The sequence below is a fragment of the Podarcis raffonei genome, chromosome 7 (genome assembly GCF_027172205.1).
Source record: "Podarcis raffonei isolate rPodRaf1 chromosome 7, rPodRaf1.pri, whole genome shotgun sequence".
NCBI lineage: Eukaryota > Metazoa > Chordata > Lepidosauria > Squamata > Lacertidae > Podarcis > Podarcis raffonei.
Window position 1 is genome coordinate 28295829 of NC_070608.1, and position 26518 is coordinate 28322346.

Genomic DNA, 26518 nt, shown 5'->3' on the forward strand with positions numbered 1-26518 from the left:
GGGTGCTTTAGTTGAGATTCCTGCATTGCGCGGGGTTGGATTAGCTTGACCCCCTGGGTCCCTTCCAACTCTACAATTCTCCGATTCCAGCGGCAGCGCAAGCTGAGTTTGGTTTCTTCCGGGTAAGAGCACTAGAGACGTATGGAGTTCGTAGTGTTCACTTAAATGGTGAAGAAGCTGAAGAACATGTGCTCACATTAAAACAGTTCTTTTGAATATGAAAAGGAAACAGGCAGGTCGCAGCATGGCAGATTGCCCAGTTAAATCTGTTAAACCTATTGCACGTAGCTGCTAAGATCACAGGTTTGCTTTCAACATACTCATTTATATTCTGAGTTAACTTATCCATGCTGCTTTTAATTTTCCCTCCTTGCAATACTGTTGTGGAGGTAGCTGGCTGAACTAGAGACGGAGGGCTTGTTAGCCAACAGGTGGGCAGGAAAAGGAGCCTGTTGCCAGCTAGACAGAAAACTGGGAGAGTTCTGAGAAAGGGCCAACAAGAGTCTCTTAGACACCCAAGTGGTTTAATTTTGGGGGCATCATCCCTCATGTCTCTATAACCCAGGTAGGCTGTGATAGTGTGGACGCAACAAGCTAGGAGTAAACAAGGACACCAAGTAGCAGCAGAATCCAAGATACAAAACCCAACTTCAAATCGTGCTTCTGATTATGATTAATGCCTGGTTGGATTGAGACGTACAAAGAATCATAGTTTTTTGTTTGTTGTTGTTGTTTAGTCGTGTCCGACTCTTCGTGACCCCATGGACCAGAGCATGCCAGGCACTCCTGTCTTCCACTGCCTCCCGCAGTTTGGTCAGACTCATGTTTGTAGCTTCGACAACACTATCCAACCATCTCGTCCTCTGTCGTCCCCTTCTCCTTGTGCCCTCCATCATTCCCAACATCAGGGTCTTCTCCAGGGAGTCTTCTCTTCTCATGAGGTGGCCAAAGTATTGGAGCCTCAGCTTCACGATCTGTCCTTCCAGTGAGCACTCAGGGCTGATTTCCTTAAGAATGGATACGTTTGATCTTCTTGCAGTCCATGGGACTCTCAAGAGTCTCCTCCAGCACCATAACTCAAAAGCATCAATTCTTCGGCTATCAGCCTTCTTTATGGTCCAGCTCTCACTTCCATACATCACTACTGGGAAGACCATGGCTTTAACTATACGGACCTTTGTTGGTAAGGTGATGTCTCTGCTTTTTAAGATGCTGTCTAGGTTTGCCATCGCCTTTCTCCCAAGGAACAGGCATATTTTAATTTCGTGACTGCTGTCACCATCTGCAGTGATCATGGAGCCCAAGAAAGTAAAATCTCTCACTGCCTCCATTTCTTCCCCTTCTATTTGCCAGGAGGTGATGGGACCAGTGGCCATGATCTTCGTTTTTTTGATGTTGAGCTTCAGACCATATTTTGCGCTCTCCTCTTTCACCCTCATTAAAAGGTTCTTTAATTCCTCCTCACTTTCTGCCATCAAGGTTGTGTCATTTGCATATCTGAGGTTGTTGATATTTCTTCCGGCGATCTTAATTCCGGCTTGGGATTCATCCAGCCCAGCCTTTCACATGATGAATTCTGCATATAAGTTAAATAAGCAGGGAGACAATACACAGCCTTGCCGTACTCCTTTCCCAATTTTGAACCAATCAGTTGTTCCATATCCAGTTCTAACTGTAACTTCTTGTCCCACATAGAGATTTCTCAGGAGACAGATAAGGTGATCAGGCACTCCCATTTCTTTAAGAACTTGCCATAGTTTGCTGTGGTCGACACAGTCAAAGGCTTTTGCATAGTCAATGAAGCAGAAGTAGATGTCTTTCTGGAACTCTCTAGCTTTCTCCATAATCCAGCGCATGTTTGCAATTTGGTCCCTGGTTCCTCTGCCTCTTCTAAATCCAGCTTGCATTTCTGGGAGTTCTCGGTCCACATGCTGCTTGAGCCTTCCTTGTAGAATTTTAAGCATAACCTTGCTAGCGTGTGAAATGAGTGCAATTGTGCGGTAGTTGGAGCATTCTATGGCACTTCCCTTCTTTGGAATTGGGATGTAGACTGATCTTCTCCAATCCTCTGGCCACTGCTGAGTTTTCCAAATTTGCTGGCATATTGAGTGTAGCACCTTAACAGCATCATCTTTTAAAATTTTAAATAGTTCAGCTGGAATATCATCACTTCCACTGGCCTTGTTATTAGCAATGCTTTCTAAGGCCCATTTGACTTCACTCTCCAGGATGTCTGGCTCAAGGTCAGCAACCACACTACCTGGGGTGTACGAGACATCCATTTCTTTCTGGTATAGTTCCTCTGTGTATTCTTGCCACCTCTTCTTGATGTCTTCTGCTTCTGTTAGGTCCTTTCCACTTTTGTCTTTTATTGTGGAAATCTTTGTACAAAATGTTCCTTTCATATCTCCAATTTTCTTGAACAGATCTCTGGTTTTTCCCATTCTATTGTTTTCCTCTATTTCTTTGCATTGCTCGTTTAAGAAGGCCTTCTTGTTTTTCTTTGGAAATCTGCATTCAGTTTCCTGTATCTTTCACTATCTCCCTCGCATTTTGCTTGCCTTCTCTCACCCGCTATTTGTAAGGCCTCGTTGGACAGCCACTTTGCTTTCTTGCATTTCCTTTTCATTGGGATGGTTTTAGTTGCTGCCTCTTGTATAATGTTACGAGCCTCCATCCATAGTTCTTCAGGCACTCTGTCCACCAAATCTAAATCCTTAAACCTGTTCCTCACTTCCACTGTATATTCATAAGGGATTTGACTTAGATTGTATCTTACCGGCCCAGTGGTTTTTCCTACTTTCTTCAGTTTAAGCTTGAATTTTGCTATAAGAAGCTGATGATCTGAGCTACAGTCAGCTCCAGGTCTTGTTTTTGCTGACTGTATAGAGCTTCTCCATCTTTGGCTGCAGAGAATAGAATCAATCTGATTTCGATGCTGCCCATCTGGTGATGTCCATGTGTAGAGTCGTCTCTTGTGTTGTTGGAAAAGAGTGTTTGTGATGACCAGCTTGTTCTCTTGGCAGAACTCTATTAGCCTTTGCCCTGCTTCGTTTTGAACTCCAAGGCCAAACTTGCCGGTTGTTCCTTTTATCTCTTGACTCTCTACTTTAGCATTCCAATCCCCTATAATAAGAAGAACATCCTTCTTTGGTGTCATTTCTATAAGGTGTTGTAAGTCTTCATAGAATTGGTCAATTTCAGTTTCTTCAGCACCAGTCATCTAACATAAGTTAGATGAGATCCGACTTTCATTATATATTCTGGAAACTTTCCAGGCTTCACTGTTACCTGTTCGGTTTAGGAACTTGTGCTTCAATTAAACTTCGCCCGCCTCCCTCCCTCTCTCCTACCTTTTGAGCCCGAGAAAAAGGACCTTTTTTTCTGGGGGTGGGATGGGGAGCAAACGGGCAGGATCCAAATGCTAGAAAACATCTTAAATGAATGGCATGACCCAAGTCCCCCCTCCCCCACCTGGGTTCCCATTTCCACCATTCCTCTCCGAGGCGCAATTCCCACAAGCACAGGCTGCTCCCTCGCTCGCTCCTTTACACACACCTCAGAGAGGCTTCCTTCCGCAGCCGCTTCCCACAAACGTCCGAAAGGGCGCAGCAGCCCCTCCCTGATCAGCGGCTCCTCTTCTCTGCAGCGCCTGGGAAGGACCGTAATAATAATAATAATAATAATAATAATAGGACCGACGAAGCCCTTCCCAGATAATTGAATCTGGGGTGGTTGCTCCAACGGCCAGCCTCACCTCAGAACTTGTGTAACCCAAGGAGCTGCGGACGAAGCGGGCCGTGCGCATGCGTCGGGCACCTCAGAAGACCCAGGGGGGAAATAGTAAATAAAACCAATCCTTCTAACCCCCGCCCCTCCCCCAGCACCACGAGAGTCACGTGAGAAGAGGCCGACGCTACCTCGTGACGTCGGCGCGTACGTAGGACGCCCCTCGCGCGCGGGAAATCCAAAACCGTAGACGACTCGCTGAAGGTCCGCCACGAGGGAGGCGGGGAACCAAGAAAACCTCCGTTTTTGGAGCAAACCCGGCTGCTCTAGGAGGCGGCCACGCGCAACTTCCGGCGTGTCGGGGGCCTGGGAAAGAGAGCGCTTCCGGCGCGGAGGGGGGTAGGGGGGAGTACGGGGAGAGGCTTCCGCTATGGCGTCTGCAGCGCGACTTTTGAGCCGAGGAGGCTGCGCGGTGAGGACGCGGCTCCTCTGGGCGGCTCCGAAGGCGAGACTCGGCTGGCGGCGCCAAGTCGCTTCGGGGCGAAGCGAGGTGCGGTTGCGCTCCGACGTGCGCTCATCCTTAGCTTTCTCCCCCTGCTCCCCTCCCCCCAATGTCTCCTTTAAAGTGTGTTCTGGGACGGCGGCCTTGCAAAAAAACCAAACTTGTGGGTGGAAATCTCGGCTTTAGAGTGAAGGTTTCCTCTCCAACACCCCCCCTTCCCTTCGCCTTATTTTCTCCCTTTCAACTTTCCCCCCTATATCTTGGAGGGCGGGCTGTGACAACTATAGTTGCGCTCTCCTCGGCTAGGGAAGTCTCTGGGTGCTTTAGTTGAGATTCCTGCATTGCGCGGGGTTGGATTAGCTTGACCCCCTGGGTCCCTTCCAACTCTACAATTCTCCGATTCCAGCGGCAGCGCAAGCTGAGTTTGGTTTCTTCCGGGTAAGAGCACTAGAGACGTATGGAGTTCGTAGTGTTCACTTAAATGGTGAAGAAGCTGAAGAACATGTGCTCACATTAAAACAGTTCTTTTGAATATGAAAAGGAAACAGGCAGGTCGCAGCATGGCAGATTGCCCAGTTAAATCTGTTAAACCTATTGCACGTAGCTGCTAAGATCACAGGTTTGCTTTCAACATACTCATTTATATTCTGAGTTAACTTATCCATGCTGCTTTTAATTTTCCCTCCTTGCAATACTGTTGTGGAGGTAGCTGGCTGAACTAGAGACGGAGGGCTTGTTAGCCAACAGGTGGGCAGGAAAAGGAGCCTGTTGCCAGCTAGACAGAAAACTGGGAGAGTTCTGAGAAAGGGCCAACAAGAGTCTCTTAGACACCCAAGTGGTTTAATTTTGGGGGCATCATCCCTCATGTCTCTATAACCCAGGTAGGCTGTGATAGTGTGGACGCAACAAGCTAGGAGTAAACAAGGACACCAAGTAGCAGCAGAATCCAAGATACAAAACCCAACTTCAAATCGTGCTTCTGATTATGATTAATGCCTGGTTGGATTGAGACGTACAAAGAATCATAGTTTTTTGTTTGTTGTTGTTGTTTAGTCGTGTCCGACTCTTCGTGACCCCATGGACCAGAGCATGCCAGGCACTCCTGTCTTCCACTGCCTCCCGCAGTTTGGTCAGACTCATGTTTGTAGCTTCGACAACACTATCCAACCATCTCGTCCTCTGTCGTCCCCTTCTCCTTGTGCCCTCCATCATTCCCAACATCAGGGTCTTCTCCAGGGAGTCTTCTCTTCTCATGAGGTGGCCAAAGTATTGGAGCCTCAGCTTCACGATCTGTCCTTCCAGTGAGCACTCAGGGCTGATTTCCTTAAGAATGGATACGTTTGATCTTCTTGCAGTCCATGGGACTCTCAAGAGTCTCCTCCAGCACCATAACTCAAAAGCATCAATTCTTCGGCTATCAGCCTTCTTTATGGTCCAGCTCTCACTTCCATACATCACTACTGGGAAGACCATGGCTTTAACTATACGGACCTTTGTTGGTAAGGTGATGTCTCTGCTTTTTAAGATGCTGTCTAGGTTTGCCATCGCCTTTCTCCCAAGGAACAGGCATATTTTAATTTCGTGACTGCTGTCACCATCTGCAGTGATCATGGAGCCCAAGAAAGTAAAATCTCTCACTGCCTCCATTTCTTCCCCTTCTATTTGCCAGGAGGTGATGGGACCAGTGGCCATGATCTTCGTTTTTTTGATGTTGAGCTTCAGACCATATTTTGCGCTCTCCTCTTTCACCCTCATTAAAAGGTTCTTTAATTCCTCCTCACTTTCTGCCATCAAGGTTGTGTCATTTGCATATCTGAGGTTGTTGATATTTCTTCCGGCGATCTTAATTCCGGCTTGGGATTCATCCAGCCCAGCCTTTCACATGATGAATTCTGCATATAAGTTAAATAAGCAGGGAGACAATACACAGCCTTGCCGTACTCCTTTCCCAATTTTGAACCAATCAGTTGTTCCATATCCAGTTCTAACTGTAACTTCTTGTCCCACATAGAGATTTCTCAGGAGACAGATAAGGTGATCAGGCACTCCCATTTCTTTAAGAACTTGCCATAGTTTGCTGTGGTCGACACAGTCAAAGGCTTTTGCATAGTCAATGAAGCAGAAGTAGATGTCTTTCTGGAACTCTCTAGCTTTCTCCATAATCCAGCGCATGTTTGCAATTTGGTCCCTGGTTCCTCTGCCTCTTCTAAATCCAGCTTGCATTTCTGGGAGTTCTCGGTCCACATGCTGCTTGAGCCTTCCTTGTAGAATTTTAAGCATAACCTTGCTAGCGTGTGAAATGAGTGCAATTGTGCGGTAGTTGGAGCATTCTATGGCACTTCCCTTCTTTGGAATTGGGATGTAGACTGATCTTCTCCAATCCTCTGGCCACTGCTGAGTTTTCCAAATTTGCTGGCATATTGAGTGTAGCACCTTAACAGCATCATCTTTTAAAATTTTAAATAGTTCAGCTGGAATATCATCACTTCCACTGGCCTTGTTATTAGCAATGCTTTCTAAGGCCCATTTGACTTCACTCTCCAGGATGTCTGGCTCAAGGTCAGCAACCACACTACCTGGGGTGTACGAGACATCCATTTCTTTCTGGTATAGTTCCTCTGTGTATTCTTGCCACCTCTTCTTGATGTCTTCTGCTTCTGTTAGGTCCTTTCCACTTTTGTCTTTTATTGTGGAAATCTTTGTACAAAATGTTCCTTTCATATCTCCAATTTTCTTGAACAGATCTCTGGTTTTTCCCATTCTATTGTTTTCCTCTATTTCTTTGCATTGCTCGTTTAAGAAGGCCTTCTTGTTTTTCTTTGGAAATCTGCATTCAGTTTCCTGTATCTTTCACTATCTCCCTCGCATTTTGCTTGCCTTCTCTCACCCGCTATTTGTAAGGCCTCGTTGGACAGCCACTTTGCTTTCTTGCATTTCCTTTTCATTGGGATGGTTTTAGTTGCTGCCTCTTGTATAATGTTACGAGCCTCCATCCATAGTTCTTCAGGCACTCTGTCCACCAAATCTAAATCCTTAAACCTGTTCCTCACTTCCACTGTATATTCATAAGGGATTTGACTTAGATTGTATCTTACCGGCCCAGTGGTTTTTCCTACTTTCTTCAGTTTAAGCTTGAATTTTGCTATAAGAAGCTGATGATCTGAGCTACAGTCAGCTCCAGGTCTTGTTTTTGCTGACTGTATAGAGCTTCTCCATCTTTGGCTGCAGAGAATAGAATCAATCTGATTTCGATGCTGCCCATCTGGTGATGTCCATGTGTAGAGTCGTCTCTTGTGTTGTTGGAAAAGAGTGTTTGTGATGACCAGCTTGTTCTCTTGGCAGAACTCTATTAGCCTTTGCCCTGCTTCGTTTTGAACTCCAAGGCCAAACTTGCCGGTTGTTCCTTTTATCTCTTGACTCTCTACTTTAGCATTCCAATCCCCTATAATAAGAAGAACATCCTTCTTTGGTGTCATTTCTATAAGGTGTTGTAAGTCTTCATAGAATTGGTCAATTTCAGTTTCTTCAGCACCAGTGGTTGGTGCATAAACTTGGATTACTGTGATATTAAAAGGTCTGCCTTGTATTCGTATCGAGATCATTCTATCATTTTTGAGATTGCATCCCAGTACAGCTTTTGCCACTCTTTTGTTGACTATGAGGGCCACTCTATTTCTTTTATGGGATTCTTGCCCACAGTAGTAGATGTGATGGTCATCCGAACTGAATTCGCCCATTCCCGTCCATTTTAGTTCACTGATGCCCAGGATGTCAATATTTATTCTTGCCATCTCATTTTTTACCACATCCAACTTACCAAGGTTCATGGTTCTTACATTCCAGGTTCCTATGCAATATTTTTCTTTACAGCATTGGACTTTCCTTTCGCTTCCAGGCATATCCACAACTGAGCGTCCTTTTGGCTTTGGCCCAGCCACTTCATCAGCTCTGAATCTACTTGTACTTGTCCTCCGCTCTTCCTCAGTAGCATGTTGGACGCCTTCCGACCTGAGGGGCTCATCTTCCAGCGTCATAACTTTTATATGACTGTTGTCTTTGTCCATGGAGTTTTCTGGGCAGGGATACTGGAGTGGCTTGCTGGTTCCTGCTCCAGATGGATCACGTTTGGTCAAAACTCTCCACTATGACCTGTCCGTCTTGGGTGGCCCTGCACGGCATACCTCATAGCTTCTCTGAGTTATTCAAGCCCCTTCGCCACGGCAAGGCAGTGATCCATGAAGGGGAGTTTTTTGTTACATCAAGACAAAACCTAAACATGAAATTCTGTTCACACTTCCCTGGAAATGAGCCACAGTGGTACTTACTTCTGAGTAAGCATGCCTAAGATTGCACTGCACATATATCCTTGGACTCACAGAAGTAGCTTCACAGCCATCTTTTAGTACTGTACTGGATAATAAGCATAATTGAAAGCTTTGTAAAATGAGAGTGCCTTCCGAACTTGCAGGACTTCGTTTGTATGTATACAGCCCAGTCTAACTTGTGTTTACTCGACTAGATGCAATGTTTCTTTTCAGGTTGCAATTAAACATGGTTAGGATTGTAGCCTTTGTCTCTCTTTTGTTAGGTGCTGGAACAGTCCACATTTTTCAGAAGAGGAGTTGCATTCTCAGCACTGTCCTACTTGGGTTACGAAGCGTACATACTAATCTCTCACTCTAGTGTGGTTCATGCTGATGTCAAAGGTAAGCTGAGGAATTCAGAGGCCTGGTTTTTACAAAACACTAAAGCAAGTCATTGCTAAATATGAGGGTGTTTCTTTCCGAGTCCTGCGTTTGCTATGCTACCCAGAGCTAAGACCTGTTTGGCTTAATGTTATGTCTGAGCATGAGCTTCTGACTTGTGTCCCCTCCCCCACCAAACCGCAAGTGATAAGCCAAGAAAAAAACATGCCTACAGCTCATGGAACAAGACAAATCACATGGCTTCGAACATGATGCTATACCAGACCATGGGTTAGCTCTGGGTAGTGCAGCAGCAGCCTGGCGTGCAGTGGAATGAAGTACCAATTTTTACTGTGGGTATGTATACACATGCCTACATGCTCATGTTTAGCCATAGTTTGGCTTAGCATTGCTTGTGCATTGTGATGGACAGTTGTAAAACTAGTTACCAGAGGATCCTTTTTCTAAACTCCTGTCTTGTATTTGTTTTTTCCAAAGCTGTAAGTGAAATATAATGAAGACTATGATCAGTTGATTTAGCAAAATGAAAATTAAGCTATCAGATATTTATGCCACTATGGTTTCCGTGTGCTTTTTGACCCTTTGAAAGCTCTCAGAAACTTAACAGTCCAAAGAAGTCGGGTAATTACAGACTTAAATGAAGTCAGCAAAAGGAGCCTTAGTTAGCAAGATGATGATGATGATCTGTAAGCTCAGCCAGAAAGTCTTGTTTAGCAGAATTATCTCCACTGCTGTAGTCCTTGCTTTTTTGTATATTTAGATAACAGGATGTTCTGTAATAACAGTGATATAACTTGCAATGCTTTATTTTTTAAAAATGAAAAATCTATGAATATCATCCAGAGAGAGACCTGCAGAAGGCTGCTGGCAGTAATTGACTTTCACACCCCTCCTCCTCCTGGCAGCCCCTGAAAAAGCTTGGGGACCTCTTCTCAATGGGTTGGGCTATGTTGCGGGGCATTGAGGGGGAAGGGCAGAGGCACTTTCCATGAGCAGGGAAGGGGTAGGAAAGTCAACTTTTACCTGCCCCCTTCTTCATGTTCTCTGGATCTAACTCAGTGTATATTGTATTTGTCTTTACATACAATTTGCTCCATATTATTGTACATTTATGAATACCGTTTATTTCATTAAACACCTTGATATTTAGACATCTGTCATGCTTCCTCTCTGGTACACTTCACTCCCTCTTGATCTTTCATACACTCTATGATGATTATTTTGAATCAGTACTTTTACTGGATCTTTTTGGTTTCATGGACGTATTTGTCATGAACTATATTTGTATTTGTTGGATTTTTTCCATAAAAAGTGACAAACAAATGGACTAAATAATAACAATATCTCAGTTGCTTTTGTCCTTGCCAACTCCCCTAGCTTTTGTGCCAGCAAATAATGATTAGCAGGATGCAGAAGTCCTATACTCTTGTGAGCACCCTAAAATGACAATTTCAAAGAAGAATCATAGAATCATAGAATCATAGAGTTGGAAGAGACCACAAGGGCCATCGAGTCCAACCCCCTGCCAAGCAGTGTTGCTTAGAAATAAGCCCCAAACAGACAAAACACCCACAGACACACCCAAAACAAACAAAACACTAGTAACACAAGTAGGCACGCTTTGCACGCAAACACACACATACACACAGAGAGAGAGAGAGAGAGAGAGATAAAACCCACACAAATAATACAAAACAAGCAGTACAAAAAACTAGGTAGCATTCCAAAAGAACACCCATTCAAAAAAGAGATAGGCAAAATGCCTCTCCCCTCCAAAAAAAACCAAGTAAATAAAACAGGCAACTCCCTGTTGATATTCAAATCTTGTTCCTGTCAGTTTGTTACTGGAAAGAAACCAATATTATTTGCATAATATAGTTAGTGTGGCACTTAGTAATAATTATTCACTGTGCAGGAAATAAACATAGTGCTATTTAACTTTAGCTGAATTGTTCTTCTCTTAGAGCTATTTATACATGCAAGATGGAATAGCATAGTCACACTTTTTTCTGTTTTAACCAACCTTAAGTTAATGAAGTCCTAGATCAAGCAGACTACCTATATGGGAGTGGGGAAACCGAAAAGCTATATCAGTTGCTGGAACAATACAAAAACAGGTAAGTGATTGTAGCAGACTCCCTCTGTACTCTGGTCGCACCTGCCACTTTTTATGAGGACAGCCATTTCTGTGGGGCAGAACATAATGGGACAGGGGAGATAATTCTTAAAGGATATACTTGACTGGTCAAATTTAGGGCAGCCATGGATATCATTTTGTTTAAGAATCTACTCATACTCCAACATCCTGTTCTCACAATAGCCAGTCAGATGTGCATGGATATCTACAAGCAGCAGTTTCTCCATTTGTAATTCCTAACAACTGGTATTCAGAGGCATATTGCCTCTGACAGTGGAGGTAGAACACAGCAATCATGGCTAGTAGCCATTGATAGCCTTGTCTTCTGTGAACTTGTCTTAATAATCTCATTAAGCCATCCAAATTGATGACCATCGCTGCATCTGGCGGGAGGAAATTCAATTCTCCCACTTCCCCTCTGTAACATGAAATCTCTACTCCCCAACACATGCAGTCTCATCTCCTATATGAAGACAAGAATACCAAGCTAGTGCTATTGTGATAAGACTTAACAGTCAGCATGTCAAAAGTATTCGAAATGCTGCACGAATTCTTAGTTATTCTTCCAACAACTCTGTAATAGAGGGCAAGAACATCCCCATGGCAGGTGGTATTTAGGGCTGGGCTGAGAAAAGTAGTGCTGTATCAAGCCATTCTTTTATCAGTTAATGAGAAAATATATTGCATTAAAATTGCGAAAAGAGAAAAAATTTCAGAAAAATAATATTGTGGGATGCAAGGTTTTTGTTGCATTTATCTTACTTTCAAGGTGGCCAAGGTGGTCCTTTCTTTCATTTCTCAAATCATCTTTCAGTTGTTGCTCTCTGCAGTCTTCCTGGGTGTCCACATTTCCTGGGGGGAAAACCACACATCTTCATTTGAACTTTCCTGTAAACCTAGAGGGGGTGCTTATTGTTGCTTTCTGTGCTTGCTTTGAAGACTTTTCTTACTGTTAAAAGAATCTGTATGCGGTGTTTATTTTTTATTTATTTAAGGTAGAACTTCACTTAAAGACAAAATCAGCAATTCACACTGTTTTTATGTGCTTGGTAGCCAGCCTCCCTAATTTCCCATGCTTTGATTTTAGCTCAGGGCTTTTTCATATCAGGAAGTGTAGGCAGTTGTAGAGGTTGAAGATCAATTGAGAAATGTTTCATGAGAGAGGAAAAACCCACCGAGCGCAACCTCGTAACAATAAGGTAAAAATTCCCCACCAAAACTCAAAAAGTGCTGTGAGAAAAAAGGAGAGAGATGGAAGCCTCTTTCGCAGCAGATGAAAGCATTTGAGAAATTATTGCAGTTCTTTTCAGGGAGAAATTTGCTATTATGAAGCTGCTTGTTTCAATAGCTTTTAGTTTTAATTGAAAGACTCTACTTCAAGGCGTGTTATCAAAACCTTATTTCAGATCATAGAGTGGAGTCCAATGTAGTGGTAAGGTAATTGTTCCATCAGCGCAAGAATTTCTGCTAGTGCAACAGAACATTCTTCCCCTCTCCTCTCCTCCCCTCCACGTTGCACAGGCAAACATGTTTATGCTGATGGGGCATGTTAGTAGAATACTGCCCATATAGGTTGTCTTCTGCTGCTATTCATGGTCCAAAACTATTTGAGCAGTTTGATTGATGTACAGCAGTACATCAGTGGCCTGGCACACATGACACACTAAGCCAAATCTTGTCTTAACAAGAGCATGCACACCTGTGGGCTCCTGGAGAGAAGCTTTCACCCACTTCGTTTGTCCTTGATCCTTTTTGCTAAGCCAGGATTTGGCCTTGCAAGTCATCCAAACTGGGGATCACAGTTCAGCCCTTTCCTCACTAACCATGAGCTGCAGTCCAGGTTTGTTTTTGGCTGCAGCTTGCTCCTAGTGAGATAAACTACAGTAACATGGCCAAAAGGACCAGGAAAGAGCAAATTAGCTGGGTGCTCCTTTCTAGGAACTTGTAGATTTTCAGCCTTTATAAGCCAACATTAGGCTTAGTGCTGCTTTTGCTAACCATGGGTCACTCAAATGGCAGTTTACAAACCAAGTCTAACTGTGGTTGCATACAGAACTAAATGTGCTTAGTGTCATTATTGGTGGAGAAAATTATTAATTGCACCTTGGCCAGTTCTGAAAGTAAAAGTGGTGGTTCATGGCTGGGGAATTCGAACATGAGGGGAAATGGCTTATAAGCCCACAGAATCCCTGATCGAACTATAGTTATGTTTCTTCGTTGGTTATTAACTCTGGCCTGGTAATGATCAGTGCATCCTGTTGTGTTTCCTTATAACTAGTGAGAATGCACAACTGTTGTGGCGCCTGGCACGAGCATCACGGGACGTGGCTCAGCTTAGTCAAACTTCGGCAGAGAAAAAGAAACAGCTGATCTATGAGGCCCTTGATTACGCCACAAAAGCACTCGAGAAAGAGAAATCGTGTTTCAGTGTGCACAAGGTAAGTCTGGCTCACTCCATTTACTGGGCTCCAAGACTAAAGCGAGGGTGTGGCAGTGTAGATCCTGCAAAGGCCGTGTGGCAGTGTAGATCCTGACCAGAGGTGGATGCACTCAGGATCAAATGCAATAGCTATTACTGTAGACAGATAGACTCCAAGAAAACATAGATAAGAACTGGCAATAGGGCAGCTCTGGAGAGGCAGTTGTTTTTCTCACAAAGGCAAGGCAGAGACTGAGAGGGTTGTGTGTTTTTTGTTGTTTTTGCTAAAACAGACAATTTGATTGTTCCTGGTCATCATCTGGGCTACATCTGGTGGCTCTTCCTCTTTAGTAGACCCTTCTTTCTGAATGGACCTCTGGTTCTTAAGTTTGTTTTCAGCCAGACGAGTGCTCCTTTGCCAGTTCAGTATCTCCCATAGGGTCTCTCTCTCTCTCTCTCTCTCTCTCTCTCTCTCTCTCTGTGTGTGTGTGTGTGTGTGTGTAAGTCTGGATCTAGAGTTATGTGGTGGGGTGAATTGGCTGCTTAACGGCTCTTAGGTATATTGAGGTTTTCTCCAAGGTCCCAGTCCTCCCCAGATGAGATCCCTCTCACTTGTTCCTTGATAGTAAACAAGACAGAACAATTTAATAAGCATTTGCTCCCAGCCATATAGTAATAGTAAGGGTAATGGTTACAATTTCTGTAGATTTTTCAAAATACATAAAATTATAAGTGATGGAAATGGGCCTATTTCGGTTAATTTGACCTTTGTTAGGATTAAATGTCTAGAAACCCAACAGCAGTAACAGTGGGAAAACTCATCCTCTTGAAAATAACTGTGACTGGTGATTTAAATCATAGCAGAATTATTGAACTAAATCTTTTCAAATATTATTTAAAAAACTGATAGAGAATTTGTATTTCCTAACTTGCAGAATAATAGCAATTGCGTATTTTCTGTTAAAAATCACTAAACTCTCAGTACTCCTCAGTTCAATTATGTACCTCTTCTTTATATTTAGTGGTATGCAATCTGCCTCAGTGATGTGGGAGATTATGAAGGAATAAAGAAAAAAATTACCAATGCTTTTGTTATCAAAGAACACTTCCAGGTATATAAAATTAAGTTTCCTGTCTTGTGTCTGTTTGCTCAGTGTTTGGCATATAGATAGACAGATAGTAGCACAAGCTTCCAACTATTTATCAGAAATGTTTCCAGGCTTAAACACAGCACAAAGGAGAGATTGTTATTTGCTCTAACACAAGGAACTAGTTCGACACATTTTACAAAAGTGAATTTAAGGACCAGGCATACAAGCCATTTTAAACTTTCATGTGGTCTCAGTATAAACAGAGACGTTTAAAGCTTAAATAAATGTGTGAGAAAGAGATTGAGCATCTGGAATGCTTTTTTGAGAAGGATGTGAATGTGTTTGAGGCCATATATTCCTCAGGATTACTACAGCAATGGACTTAAATTTAAGCTTTAAATGTGAATAGTGCCCCTTTAAAGAGCAGTGTTTGGTGGAGGAATAATAATGGGCCTAACTCAAAGCAGTCTTAATAATATATGTATTTAATAATTGATCTACCGCAAAGGTGTAATAGGCTAAATATTATTGAACAAATAAGATATTTCCTTTCAACAGAATGCAGTGTTTTCTTCAGACAGGCAAAAGGTTCAGGAATATCATCTAGGCATTGCTGCAGGTTGGAAGGGTGATTGTGGGAGCAATAGAGGCTGTGGGGTAGTGTTAAAAAATACCTGACAGGCTTTCATTTGTTGCCTTTCCTTCACAGAAAGCGATAGAACTGAATCCAAAGGATGCTACATCACTTCATCTTATGGGCATTTGGTAAGATTTTTAAGCAAAATCATACTTGTGCCACCGCTGTTAATGAAATACAAATTGTTTGGACAGAAACTTTGCAAATTCCACCTGATTCTCTTGGCACTGGCTTATAAACAGCATTATATAAAACGCCCTCTTAAAATGAACCAAGTTTGTATTGGCAACCGTGCCAATATAGACTAGTTTGCAATAAGTCATTGCAAAGCATTATTAGTATTCTAGATGGAAACAAAAGTCTATTTCCACCCATCATTACCATTTGGGCCCCTGTGGAATTCTGTAGCTAGATAGTTTAGAATGAAAATAGAATGCTTAATAATGTATTCAAAATAATACACAGATAAATACTATGGGAAAAATAACAGCAACCGAAACATTTTCCAAGATGTTTTGGGCACCATTTCAAACACAGCTCAGTTTCCACTTTCAAAAGAGCAACATTCCCATTTTGGAGTCTCAGGAAACGTGCTGTGTTCTGCTTCTTACATTGATTGCTTTGATTTTTTTGGTCAGACTGCATACAAAACTGTTTTTCCCCACTCACATTTTTTTTTTGCCGCACTTCCTAATCCTATTGAGAGACCTAAATTGCTTTTGGCGATTTCCCAAGTTCCTGGTCATCCTCTTAGGAGAATTACCTCCTTCCTGCTCTGCTTAATGGTTAGAAGTGGATCAATATTTCTGTTCATTAGCATAAGAAATTGAAAACTCATTAGCGTACACTTCCCTGTTAGGCCCTCAACAAACCCTGCCTATTGCTGCCCTGAAAGACATTAATATGGCCATGTGGCCATTTTGATCAAATCCTTGAAAGGGGGGCAAGATTGGGAGCTTTTGTCTCTATTCTTTTTTCTTCTGATGCTTGCTGAGAAGGCATGAGTGTCCAGAAACATTTTGAAGCAGCCTGACCAAGAATTACAGGCATCCCCCCCCCCCCAGTTAGGTGCATTCAGATCACTTGCGACCGCACATGCGTGTGGCGCCAGAAACCCAGAAATGAGAGAGACCTGAAGAGCCTCAACAAAGCCCCTCTGTGCCTTCAGCTTGTGAGGAGACCCTCCTTGTGGCCTGGAAAGGATGCCTGCAGCACATGATGGAGATATCTGCCTGACTCTCCTGGACTTCTTTGCCTTTAATTGAAAAATAGGCACATGAGTTGTTTAATCTGGAGGTGTTTTACTGAACTGTTTTCCTGCTCTAAATATCCCCCTGAAGCAGTTGTTAGCCCTATGAGGAGAGATGCCTGTGTCCTTCTTTTTATTTTGGGGGTTTGAGAAAGAATTTTCGTTTAAGTCAGGCTGATTACTGACACTGGACTTTAAAATTTCACTTGTAGAATAGGTGAGGTAGCATTCATTTGTCTGAGTTGGTTGCAGCTGACTGCTATGTTCTTTCTGTTTTTGCGGCACTTGGTGTGCTACACTGAATTAATCTGTTTGGGATGCAACCTTGGAGGGTTAGCCTAGTAGTGTTTGGTCTCATGTGATTTCAGGTAGACCATAATATGGGCTTTGCATTGAAGCCAGAGGTGATTGCTCAGACATGGAGAACTCTCATTGCTTTTGAAAATACTATCGTTTGTGTTCTTTTGTTGTTGTTGTTGTTTAGTCGTTTAGTCGTGTCCAACTCTTCGTGACCCCATGGACCAGAGCACACCAGGCACCCCTGTCCTCCACTGCCTCCCGCAGCCTGGCCAAACCCATGCCGGCAACCTCGAAAACACTATCCAACCATCTCGTCCTCTGTCGCCCCCTTCTCCTTGTGCCCTCCATCTTTCCCAACATCAGGGTCTTCTCCAGGGAGTCTTCTCTTCTCATGAGGTGGCCAAAGTACTGGAGCCTCAGCTTTACAATCTGTCCTTCCAGTGAACACTCAGGGCTGATTTCCTTAAGAATGGATACGTTTGATCTTCTAGCAGTCCATGGGACTCTCAAGAGTCTCCTCCAGCACCATAATTCAAAAGCATCAATTCTTCGGCGATCAGCCTTCTTTATGGTCCAGCTCTCACTTCCATATATCACTACTAGGAAAACCATAGCTTTAACTATACGAACCTTTGTTGGCAAGGTGATGTCTCTGTTTGTGTTCTACTGTCATATAAAAGTATAGTTTTCGGTAATGTATAAATCTGATAGAAACTGAACATCATGTGTGTGCTAATGAGCAACGGATTGCTCTATGGAAAACTACCTTTAAAATTGGTGTTGTCTAAAATGAGGGGAACCTCATTAAAGCTTCTTCATAGATGGTATCTTACACCTTTGTCCTGCATGACTAATAATGTCTTATTCAAAGGTCTTATTTTATGGCAGAGTTGTAGTCAAATTTTGAACTATTGGTCATTTGAGCTTATGGAATGATTTACTGAAGTGAACCAATACAGACATTTGAGATAATTTATAACTTTTATTATTGTAGGATGTTGAGACAACCAATGTGTTGTGATGTTCTTTGTTGGTTATATAGTTCCGTTGACCTAAAAGTGAATGAAAACATTCTCCAAACATGCATACAAAATGTCAAGGTGTAAAGTATACAACGTCCTTTTGCATTTCTTGTAGGTGTTATACGTTTGCTGACATGCCATGGTATCAGAGCAAAATAGCTGCAGCTTTATTCTCAACGCCACCCAGCTCCACCTATGAAGAGGTATGGTACCCCAACAGGCTATGCATGGATTTTTCTTGGTTACTGTATTATAATTAAAGCATAGAATGAAAAGGGCGTGGAAGGTTGCACTCATCTAAACTGTAAACATGAGCAAACTGACAGAACCTGAGATTTTGAAAAATAAATGTAGCTATATTCATGACAGCTGTTTAACAAAACAAATTGGGAGGGTGGGGCAGGGCATCTGCTGTCCTCCATGTGTTGTTGAACTACAGTTCTCTTCACCCCTGACAGCTGGCTATGCTGGCTGGGGCCAGTCAGAACCAGAGTCCAGCATCACGCGGAGGCCACAGGTTCCTCACATTTGGTTAAAACTGTACTTCGTAAATAAATATGTTCTTCTAAAAATGTATAATGCGGGGGACACTTGAAGCGCACACCCATGGATTCGTAAACATAGCAATTACCTTGCACAGTGGACGATTCCCTGGAATATTTTAGCCCACTGCTGGAGGGATTTTGATTATTTCAGGTTATTTTTCAGACATGCTCTAACTTTAATACCAATATTTTGCAGGCTTTACGTTACTTCCAGAAGGCTGAAGATGGTACGTTACGTAGCACTGTGGAATACGTGGTGTCCTTTGTGCATGGACTGTTAAAATTGAAAACCAAAGCACAAGTAGAACCTTGTCAGGAAGAAGTGTGAAAGGATCTACTATTCATAACTAACCTCAGAAATATTTGAGACATTAAACCTCTATAGAGGTCTTCATTTTGCCTTCTCTAGAAGCTGAAACAAGGATCTAGATTATATGTGTTCTCTTCACTTTTCCCACATCATAGGATCCCATCAGTTCTCAAATGGAAAACTTGGGGTAGGTTTTCCTAGCCATTGCCAAATGGTGCAGGAAACAAGATAACATGTAATATTTCACAGCAATAAACATGCAAACATCCTACACGAATTACTTGGATCAGCCCCATATCCAAGACTCATTTGCAAAAGCCTGCTAAAAATATTATGGCCTCGCCTTTAACTCTGTGTTAAAACATCTCTGTAAAGTGCCATACATCTTTTTCTGTAAGTAGATACACCGCTTGTACAGGGAGGAAACACAAACATAACTTTCTTTAATCTTTAATTCCTTATGGAAGGAGGTAGGGATCTGTGGACCCTCCAGACCTGCCTGTTTGGCCTAAGAAGCCAGTTTCAGAAAGCCACTCCAATCTGCCGAACACCTGGTGTCAAAAGAACTACTGGGAGCTTTAAGTTCCTGGTTGTTTCTTTGATTGAGTGAGGCACACTTCCATTTGCCCACCAGCTGTTGGGTTGTGGGATCATACCTTACTCAAGTCTTCCAAATGACTCCCCTCCCCCACCACATTGGGGTAAGTGGGAGTATGGAAATGTGGGAGGGGTGTCCGAAAGCCCCATGAATGGATGTTTACAAAGGGCTGCTTGAAAGTCCACTTTGGGAAACATTGCCTGATGTCACTATGATGTCAGGTGATGGACAGATAGGAGGCCCTGTCCCTTTCTCAACTTTGACCCCCTCCCATACACCCTAAATCTGTTCTGGGTGTTCCCCAACCCTCCAGAACATATTTGGGGGAAGTTCCATTGATCAAGTGTAAAACCTTGTGCCCACAGGGCTGTTGCGTAGTACTGCATTGAATACAAGTCAGTAATTATTACTTTTGGTTTTGAGAGAAAGTAGAAATTGACTATTTCTGGCGTAAAGCAGGAAGAAAGTGTTTCCTTTCCCAGAATAATAGAATCATAGAATTTTAGAGTTGGAAGTTGACCCCAGGGATCATCTGGTCCAACCATCTGCAAAATTTCTTAGTACATTTTGGTTAACAGGTGCAGCTTATATGCAATAGGCAGCAAAGCAAAAACCTTACTGGTCATGTTAGTGTTGCCTGAAGTGCATATGCAGAAATCACTGTGGAGTTCTCAAATATGTTATTGACTATGATATTATATAGTAAAAATCTTTCTGTTGTCACTTTTGTGCAGTTGAGCCAAATTTCTATAGTAAGAACTTACTCTTCTTGGGAAAGACATACATGAAGTTGAACAACAGAAAAATGGCCCTTTTGTGGTTATCAAAGGCAAAAGAACGGCTGTCACACACAGAGGAGGATAAGCAGGTAAGCATTGTGGCCATTGTCACTATTGGCTAAAGAAATTCCTTGTATTAACTATTTTTGCAGAGTGAGTTACAGCATACTCTGAACCTCCTCCTATTATATATACCCAAAGGGCAGTATATTCAGAATGTGCTTGGAAATAAGTGTTCAAAATGAAAAAGCTATATAAACATGTCATCAAATTGTTTGCCTTTTAGTGTGCTAACAATCCATCAGAGTATATATGGGGAGTATTAGCAGTGTTTTTAAACTGACCTAATGTTCATATAGTTTTAAGCAAATTTCCAAGTGTTCCTGCCAAGAAGCTGAATTTAAAACTATGAGGATGAAATTTCTTTTTTCATGGGAGGGAGCTTGAATTGATTAGAAAGCCATAAATCTTACAGTCTAGTTATGATTCTTATCACAGTGGTATATAGTCATTCCTCCCTGGAGCTCAGGAGAGAACAGATTAAGATTTCTTCCATTTCTTCCAATTCTGTGAGGTTACACTAAAATGTTTACTGACCTAGGTTGCTCGGTTTCATAGAGAAATGGAGATTTAAACCCAGGTCTTCCTCAGCCAGTGCAGTCTACTTTACCTCAGTGGTTCCCTTACAAATTAAGGCAGGATCTTCTGTTCATAGAAATAAAGATGACAAACGGTTGCTCAACTACTCTGGCTCTTCAATCCAGTGCCCTTGATGAGTAAGAGTGATTGGAGGAAAGTGGGCAAATCTAATGTATTTTGCATAAGCTTACTAAGCCGAAATGGGTAGCTCCCCAAAAAAGAAAAGAACAATAGTATTGCAAAGGGGACAGATTCACAGGCTAAGTGAAGGCAACTTTGTCTTTTTTTAAAAAATCATTTTTATTCATTTTCCAAACAGTTTTATACAATCAACACATAATTTATCACTCATTCTTCAGTTTTTGACTTCCCTCATTTTCTCTGACAATCTTTCGTTAAAGTTTCTATTATTAACTGTAAGCTTAGTATTGCCTTTAAAAACTCCTTTTCCCTCTTACTCTCTTTTTTACAATATTTCTTGCTTTCTCACAGAGTCTCTTCAAAGCCAACAAGCGTTGTCTGTACATCACAAATGCTTTTCAGATATTCTGTAAATCTCCCCCAGTCCTCGATAAACTTTTGGTCTTTCTGGTATCGAATCTTCCCAATCAATTTATCCAATTCTTCATATTCAGTCAGCTTCCTTCTCCATTCTTCCACTGTTGGAATTTCTTCCTGCTTCCATCTTTGGACCAGAAGAATCCTTGCGGCAGTCACTGCATATTGAAACAGTTTACAGTCTTTCTTATTAATTTCATTTCCTACCAGTCCTAATAAGAAGGCCTCTGGTTTTTTAACAAACGTATATTTCAGCATCTTTTTCAATTCATTGTATATCATTTCCCAGAAGCCCCTCACCCTTTTGCACTCCCACCACATATGGTAGAAGGTACCATCTTTTTCTTTACATTTCCAACACTTATTACAAATTTTGTACATTTTAGCCAGTTTAACTGGCGTTATATACATTTTCCTTCAACGCTGTACATGCCGTGAATTTTAGCCTCTCGTTCCATAATTTCACCCAGTCATCATATTATATATTATAACCAAAGTCTCTGGCCCAATGTATCATTACTGATTTCACCTCTTCATCTTTTGTATGCCATTCCAGCAACATTTTATACATTTTGGACAGATTTTTATACTCATTGTTCAATACCTCCGCTTGAAATTTTGATTCTTTGTCTTCATACCCACACATTTTGCAATCTTTTTTAAACATTTCATTGACCTGATAATAATGCAACCAATCATATACAAATTCTTTCACCTCTTTAAAGTTTTCGTTTTCCATTTCCCCCCCTCTCTTATTACCAGTTCTCCATATGTTATGCACCTCCCCCTCATATTAATCTTTTTCACGCTCATCACTTCTAATGGTGAAATCCAGTGGGGGAGTCTAGGTTCCAACAAATTTTTATATCTCTCCCACACCTCTATCAGTGATCTTCGAAAGATGTGGTTTTCAAAACCTTTGTGCATTTTTTTCTTTTCATACCATAGATATGCATGCCAGCCAAATCTGTTATCAAATCCTTCTAAATCTAACAACTCTCCATTCTCTAGTTTAATCCATTCCTTTATCCAACAGAGGCATGATGCTTCGTAATATAATTTCAAGTCTGGCAGGGCGAAGCCACCTCTTTCTTTCGCGTCTGTTAATAACTTAAACTGAATCCTTGGCTTCTTGCCCTGCCAAATATATCTTGAAATTATTTTTTGCCATTCTCTAAAGATTGATGTCCCCTTAATTATCGGCAATGATTGGAATAAAAATAACATCTTTGGCAGCACACTCATTTTTATCATAGATATTCTCCCCCCAAAGGACAATTTCAATCTTCCCCACACCTCCAAATCCCTTTTTATTTGGTTCCAAACTGGTAGGTAGTTGTTTTGAAACAAATCAATGTTCTTGGGGGTTAACCATATTCCTAAATACTTCACTTTATTCATCACTTCTATCTCTGTCCTTTGTTGCGTTTCCTCAGTTGATTATTGATTCATATTTTTAACAATAATTTTTGTCTTTTTTTTATTAAGATAAAATCCTGCAACTCGACCAAATTGCTCTATTTCTTCTAAGATTCTTTTGACACTTTCCGCTGGTTCTTTTACCGTCATTACCAAGTCATCCGCAAATGCTTTGACTTTGTATTCATTTTTCCCTATAGACACCCCTTTTATGTCTTCATTTTTTCTTAATGATTTTAACAAAACTTCCAGCACCATGATGAATAATAATGGCAACAATGGGCATCCCTGTCTTGTACCTTTAGTTATTTTGACCTCTTCTGTTGTTTACTATCAACTTCGCTTTCTGTTCTGTATATATTGCCTTTATTCCATTATAAAATTCCTTGCCCACTTCCATATATTCCAAACTTTTTAACATAAAATTCCATGATATATTATCAAAGGCCTTGTCCGCATCCACAAAGATTAAAGCAGCTTGTTTATCATTCCTGGCATTCAGATATTCCAATATGTTTATTATGTTTATTATGTTATCTTTCATCTGTCTGCCAGGAAGAAAACCCGCTTGATCCTTATATATAAATTCTTGCAGTACCTTTTTCATTCTCTTTGCTAGTATGCTCGCGAAAATTTTATAGTCTGTATTCAACAGCGAAATAGGCCTATAATTTTTAACCTGCGTTAAGTCCGATTCTTGTTTTGGAATAAATGTAATAAAGGCCTCTTTCCATGTTTCCGGAATTTCTCTGTTCTTTAAAATGTTATTCATAACTTCTTTCAATGGTACAAGTAGGATGCTTCTCATTTCCTTATAATATCTAGCTGTAAATCCATCTGGTGCTGGAGCTTTTCCTTTTTTCAGTTCCTTTATTACCTCTTTTATTTCTTCAATTTCAATTGGGGCGCTCAAAAAATCTTTTTTCTCTGTCGGGATCTTCTGCACTTATTTTTCCTTTAAAAATCTTTCTGTCTTTCTCATATTGTTCTTTTCTTTGCTTTTGTACAGTTGTCTATAAAAATCCAAGAATCCTTTTCTGATTTCTTTCGGATTTTCTATTTCTGTGCCTTCAATGATGATTTTATTTACTGTATTCTGTTCCTTTCTTTTCTTAATCTGCCACACCAGCCATTTTCCTGATTTGTTCGCAAATTCAAAGTTTCTTTGTCTCATTCTTTTTATATTCCCTTCTACTTCCTTATTTATTATCATTGCAAATTGTGTTTGTAGAGTCTTTATGTTCTGTCTTCTCATTGTTTGGTTTCTTTATCAATTTTTGTTCATTCTCCATTATTTGTTTTAATATTTCCTTATTAAAGGCAACTTCGTCATCTGGAGCTCTCACTAATCACTAATGTAGCTGTTAGTATTTTTGCACTCAATTTCCACATACACACAAAATGCAGGTCTTCACTTGTAGGGCTTCAGCAAGATGTATTTGGCATTCATTTGCTCAATTATAAAAATAAAAGTCAGAGCCAAGAACTGCAGAATTCCAACTAATGTAAAATGTTAGGCTCTAAAGCAAGGGATGGAAGTCCCTTTTTCGAGCTGAGGCCTGCATTACACCAGTGGAAAGCTGGGCAGGCAGATTTCACAATCAAGGACATGTAAAAAATATTTGTCATAGAGAGGGGGTGCATATATTTAATTCTTAGTAACCCCTCTTAGATGTTATCTTTCATTTTCTCCAGAGACTTTGTGAAAAAAGATGTCTGCAGCAGGGTAGAGGGAAATTTTTTATCTTTACAAAAGGTAGAAAGATCCCTGTTTCAGCAGAATGCAATAATGCCTGTGCACAACTGAATGACAAAGTGCCCCTTCAAAGCCTCCAGCTTGAAAATGCAACAGCACCCCATGGATTGCATGAGTGCAGTTGGAAAATGCATTGGCAATATTTTCAGTATACCTCTGCTGAGACATTTCCCCCTCTTTTGATGTCCTTACTGAGAAAGGTGATTCAATCACACACTTGCCCCACAACTCCCTTTTCCTGCTTTGCTGCTTCCCAGAGGGCAGATGAAATCTATCCCTAACCAAGAGAGTATTGTGGGTATGGCTGCGTCTTGGTGGGAAGACACTATTGAACTTTTCATCTTTTTTCATTTCAGGTACATAAAGAAGCTGTGGAATTGCTAAATTCTCTGTGACAAGATAGTTGAAATTTTGTGTGTTGCTATTATCTACTTACTGGGCTGGGGCAACCCTGTCAGATGGGTGGGGTACAAATTATTATTATTAATCTTTACTAATCAAAGAAATAAAACAGACCTGGTGCTATGGAAATTGCCCCATCTTTAACTGGAGGAACTTCTATAATGTCTGGACTATTGTGTGAAATATATATTGCGAGAGATGGAGGGGATATGTATAAAATATGCTGTTCCAATCCAAAGCAGTTATACAATTTTCTTACAGGCATTGTTTATCTTTTGCTTCTAAATCTGTTCTTCACTTGCTGGAGCTGAACTCTCACTAGCTAGTATCTTGGGAAAAGAACAGCCTAATTATCATTATCTTTTTCAGAGCCCCAACACCAACTTTAAAAAATCCTAATAGAAGGAATAATGTTGGGCCTGTCCATCTTTTAAGACCCATGGACATATTGTGGCTTTTGAGTACCATGGACGCCCCCCCCCCAATCACTTCTATCCCTCACTAACCTGGAAAGAGACAGAAAGCATGTTTTCTAATGGGTATGGGTATCAGATCCAGTAAAATTAACCTGAGCCTTTAATAGCACACAGAACTGAAGGAGGAAGTGCAGAAGAATGTCATGCTTCTACCTTCTTCCTCCTGCTGCTCCTTTCTCAAAGGGGGAAAAAGGAAACCACCCTCATCACCGAGGGTGAAAGATGGACAGAGGCTTCATGAGTGCTGGGGAAGACCTCAAGGGTGAAACTGCACCCATGGGTCCAACACTAGGAACTCCTGGAGTGATGTATGTTGAGAAATACATGCCCATGGCCATTTCTAAGGGTATTTGTTTACCCTTGGGGAGTAAGAAGGGAACCTCTTTGGGGTTAATTTTTTCTTTGGGGAGTAAGAAGGGAACCTCTTTGGGGTTAACTCCAGAACACTTGTTGAACCTTTTGGTGTTTGGCAGAATAAGCTCCTGCTTCCTTGTTGTCAGAAGAGGAGGTCCCTTAATCAAGAGAATGAGGGAAGCAGGCAGAGATAACACCAGATCCCGCTCCAGTTGGATTTCTCCCTTCCCCTTCACCAACTACACTTTTTATCAGTGATTTTAGTATTAAATTGTAAAACACCATGGGTGCCTTGGCAGGAAGGCATTGTATCAATGCAGTAAATAAACTGGTTCCCTAAAAGTGTGATTTGTGTATTCCTGGTGTGGCTTCCTATATAATAAAGACCTCTTGCCTTACCTCTTTTTCAGAGCCTTTCAACAGGCTCTAAAGATGCAGCAAACGCTTAAGGAACATTTGCCATTAAACGCAGTATGGGGCACCTTATTGTCCCCTCTCTTTTCAGTTTTGTGGGGTGTCTGTTTCCCTCCCTTGAAGACAGAAATCACCATGGGCAAGTTAGCCATCTAGAGAACTCTGGTAGTGGGGTGGTGTAGAAATATCACAACTAAAGCAAGCCAGCCTGTTGTACAACTCATCCCTATTTGCAAAATTGTCTGGTGGCTGCTCACAGTTGAAACATCCAGATTAAATGCTGAAACCTGCCTGGGATATACAGATTCCTCTTGCAGACTTGAAAGCATGAAACTCCAGCTGCCCAAAACAAGGCACTGGCTGCAAACAGGGTCCATTGAAACTGTAACGTAGCTCCCTCCTTACTGTAACTTTTGGACTTTGAAAAGCCTGTAACTGGCTAACCCAACAGTTGCAAGCAAGAGGGGAAGAGCAGG

General features: G+C 41.6%; 1 protein-coding gene across 2 annotated transcripts; it reads left to right on the forward strand.

The window, feature by feature from the left end:
• Positions 1–4113: 4113 nt before the first annotated feature.
• Positions 4114–25060, forward strand: RMDN1 (regulator of microtubule dynamics 1). 2 transcript variants are annotated; one of them, XM_053395726.1, is made up of 10 exons: positions 4114–4354; positions 8820–8937; positions 10967–11054; positions 13353–13512; positions 14516–14605; positions 15294–15349; positions 17908–17995; positions 18534–18564; positions 19980–20113; positions 24753–25060. In XM_053395726.1, exons 1-10 carry the CDS (start codon positions 4160–4162, stop codon positions 24789–24791), a joined length of 999 nt encoding a protein of 332 aa, XP_053251701.1. In that variant the 5' UTR covers positions 4114–4159; the 3' UTR covers positions 24792–25060. The 2 variants fall into 2 exon arrangements, with proteins under 2 accessions (XP_053251701.1, XP_053251702.1); XM_053395727.1 differs by having other exon boundaries at positions 4115–4279.
• Positions 25061–26518: the final 1458 nt, after the last annotated feature.

Excerpts from the sequence above, each read along its gene's own strand:
- RMDN1 (XM_053395726.1), top strand. The coding sequence starts at position 4,160 with ATGGCGTCTGCAGCGCGACTTTTGAGCCGAGGAGGCTGCGCGGTGAGG. Across the intron at positions 14,606-15,293 it reads TTATCAAAGAACACTTCCAG|AAAGCGATAGAACTGAATCC; the intron begins GTATATAAAATT and ends TTTCCTTCACAG. Across the intron at positions 18,565-19,979 it reads CTTCCAGAAGGCTGAAGATG|TTGAGCCAAATTTCTATAGT; the intron begins GTACGTTACGTA and ends ACTTTTGTGCAG.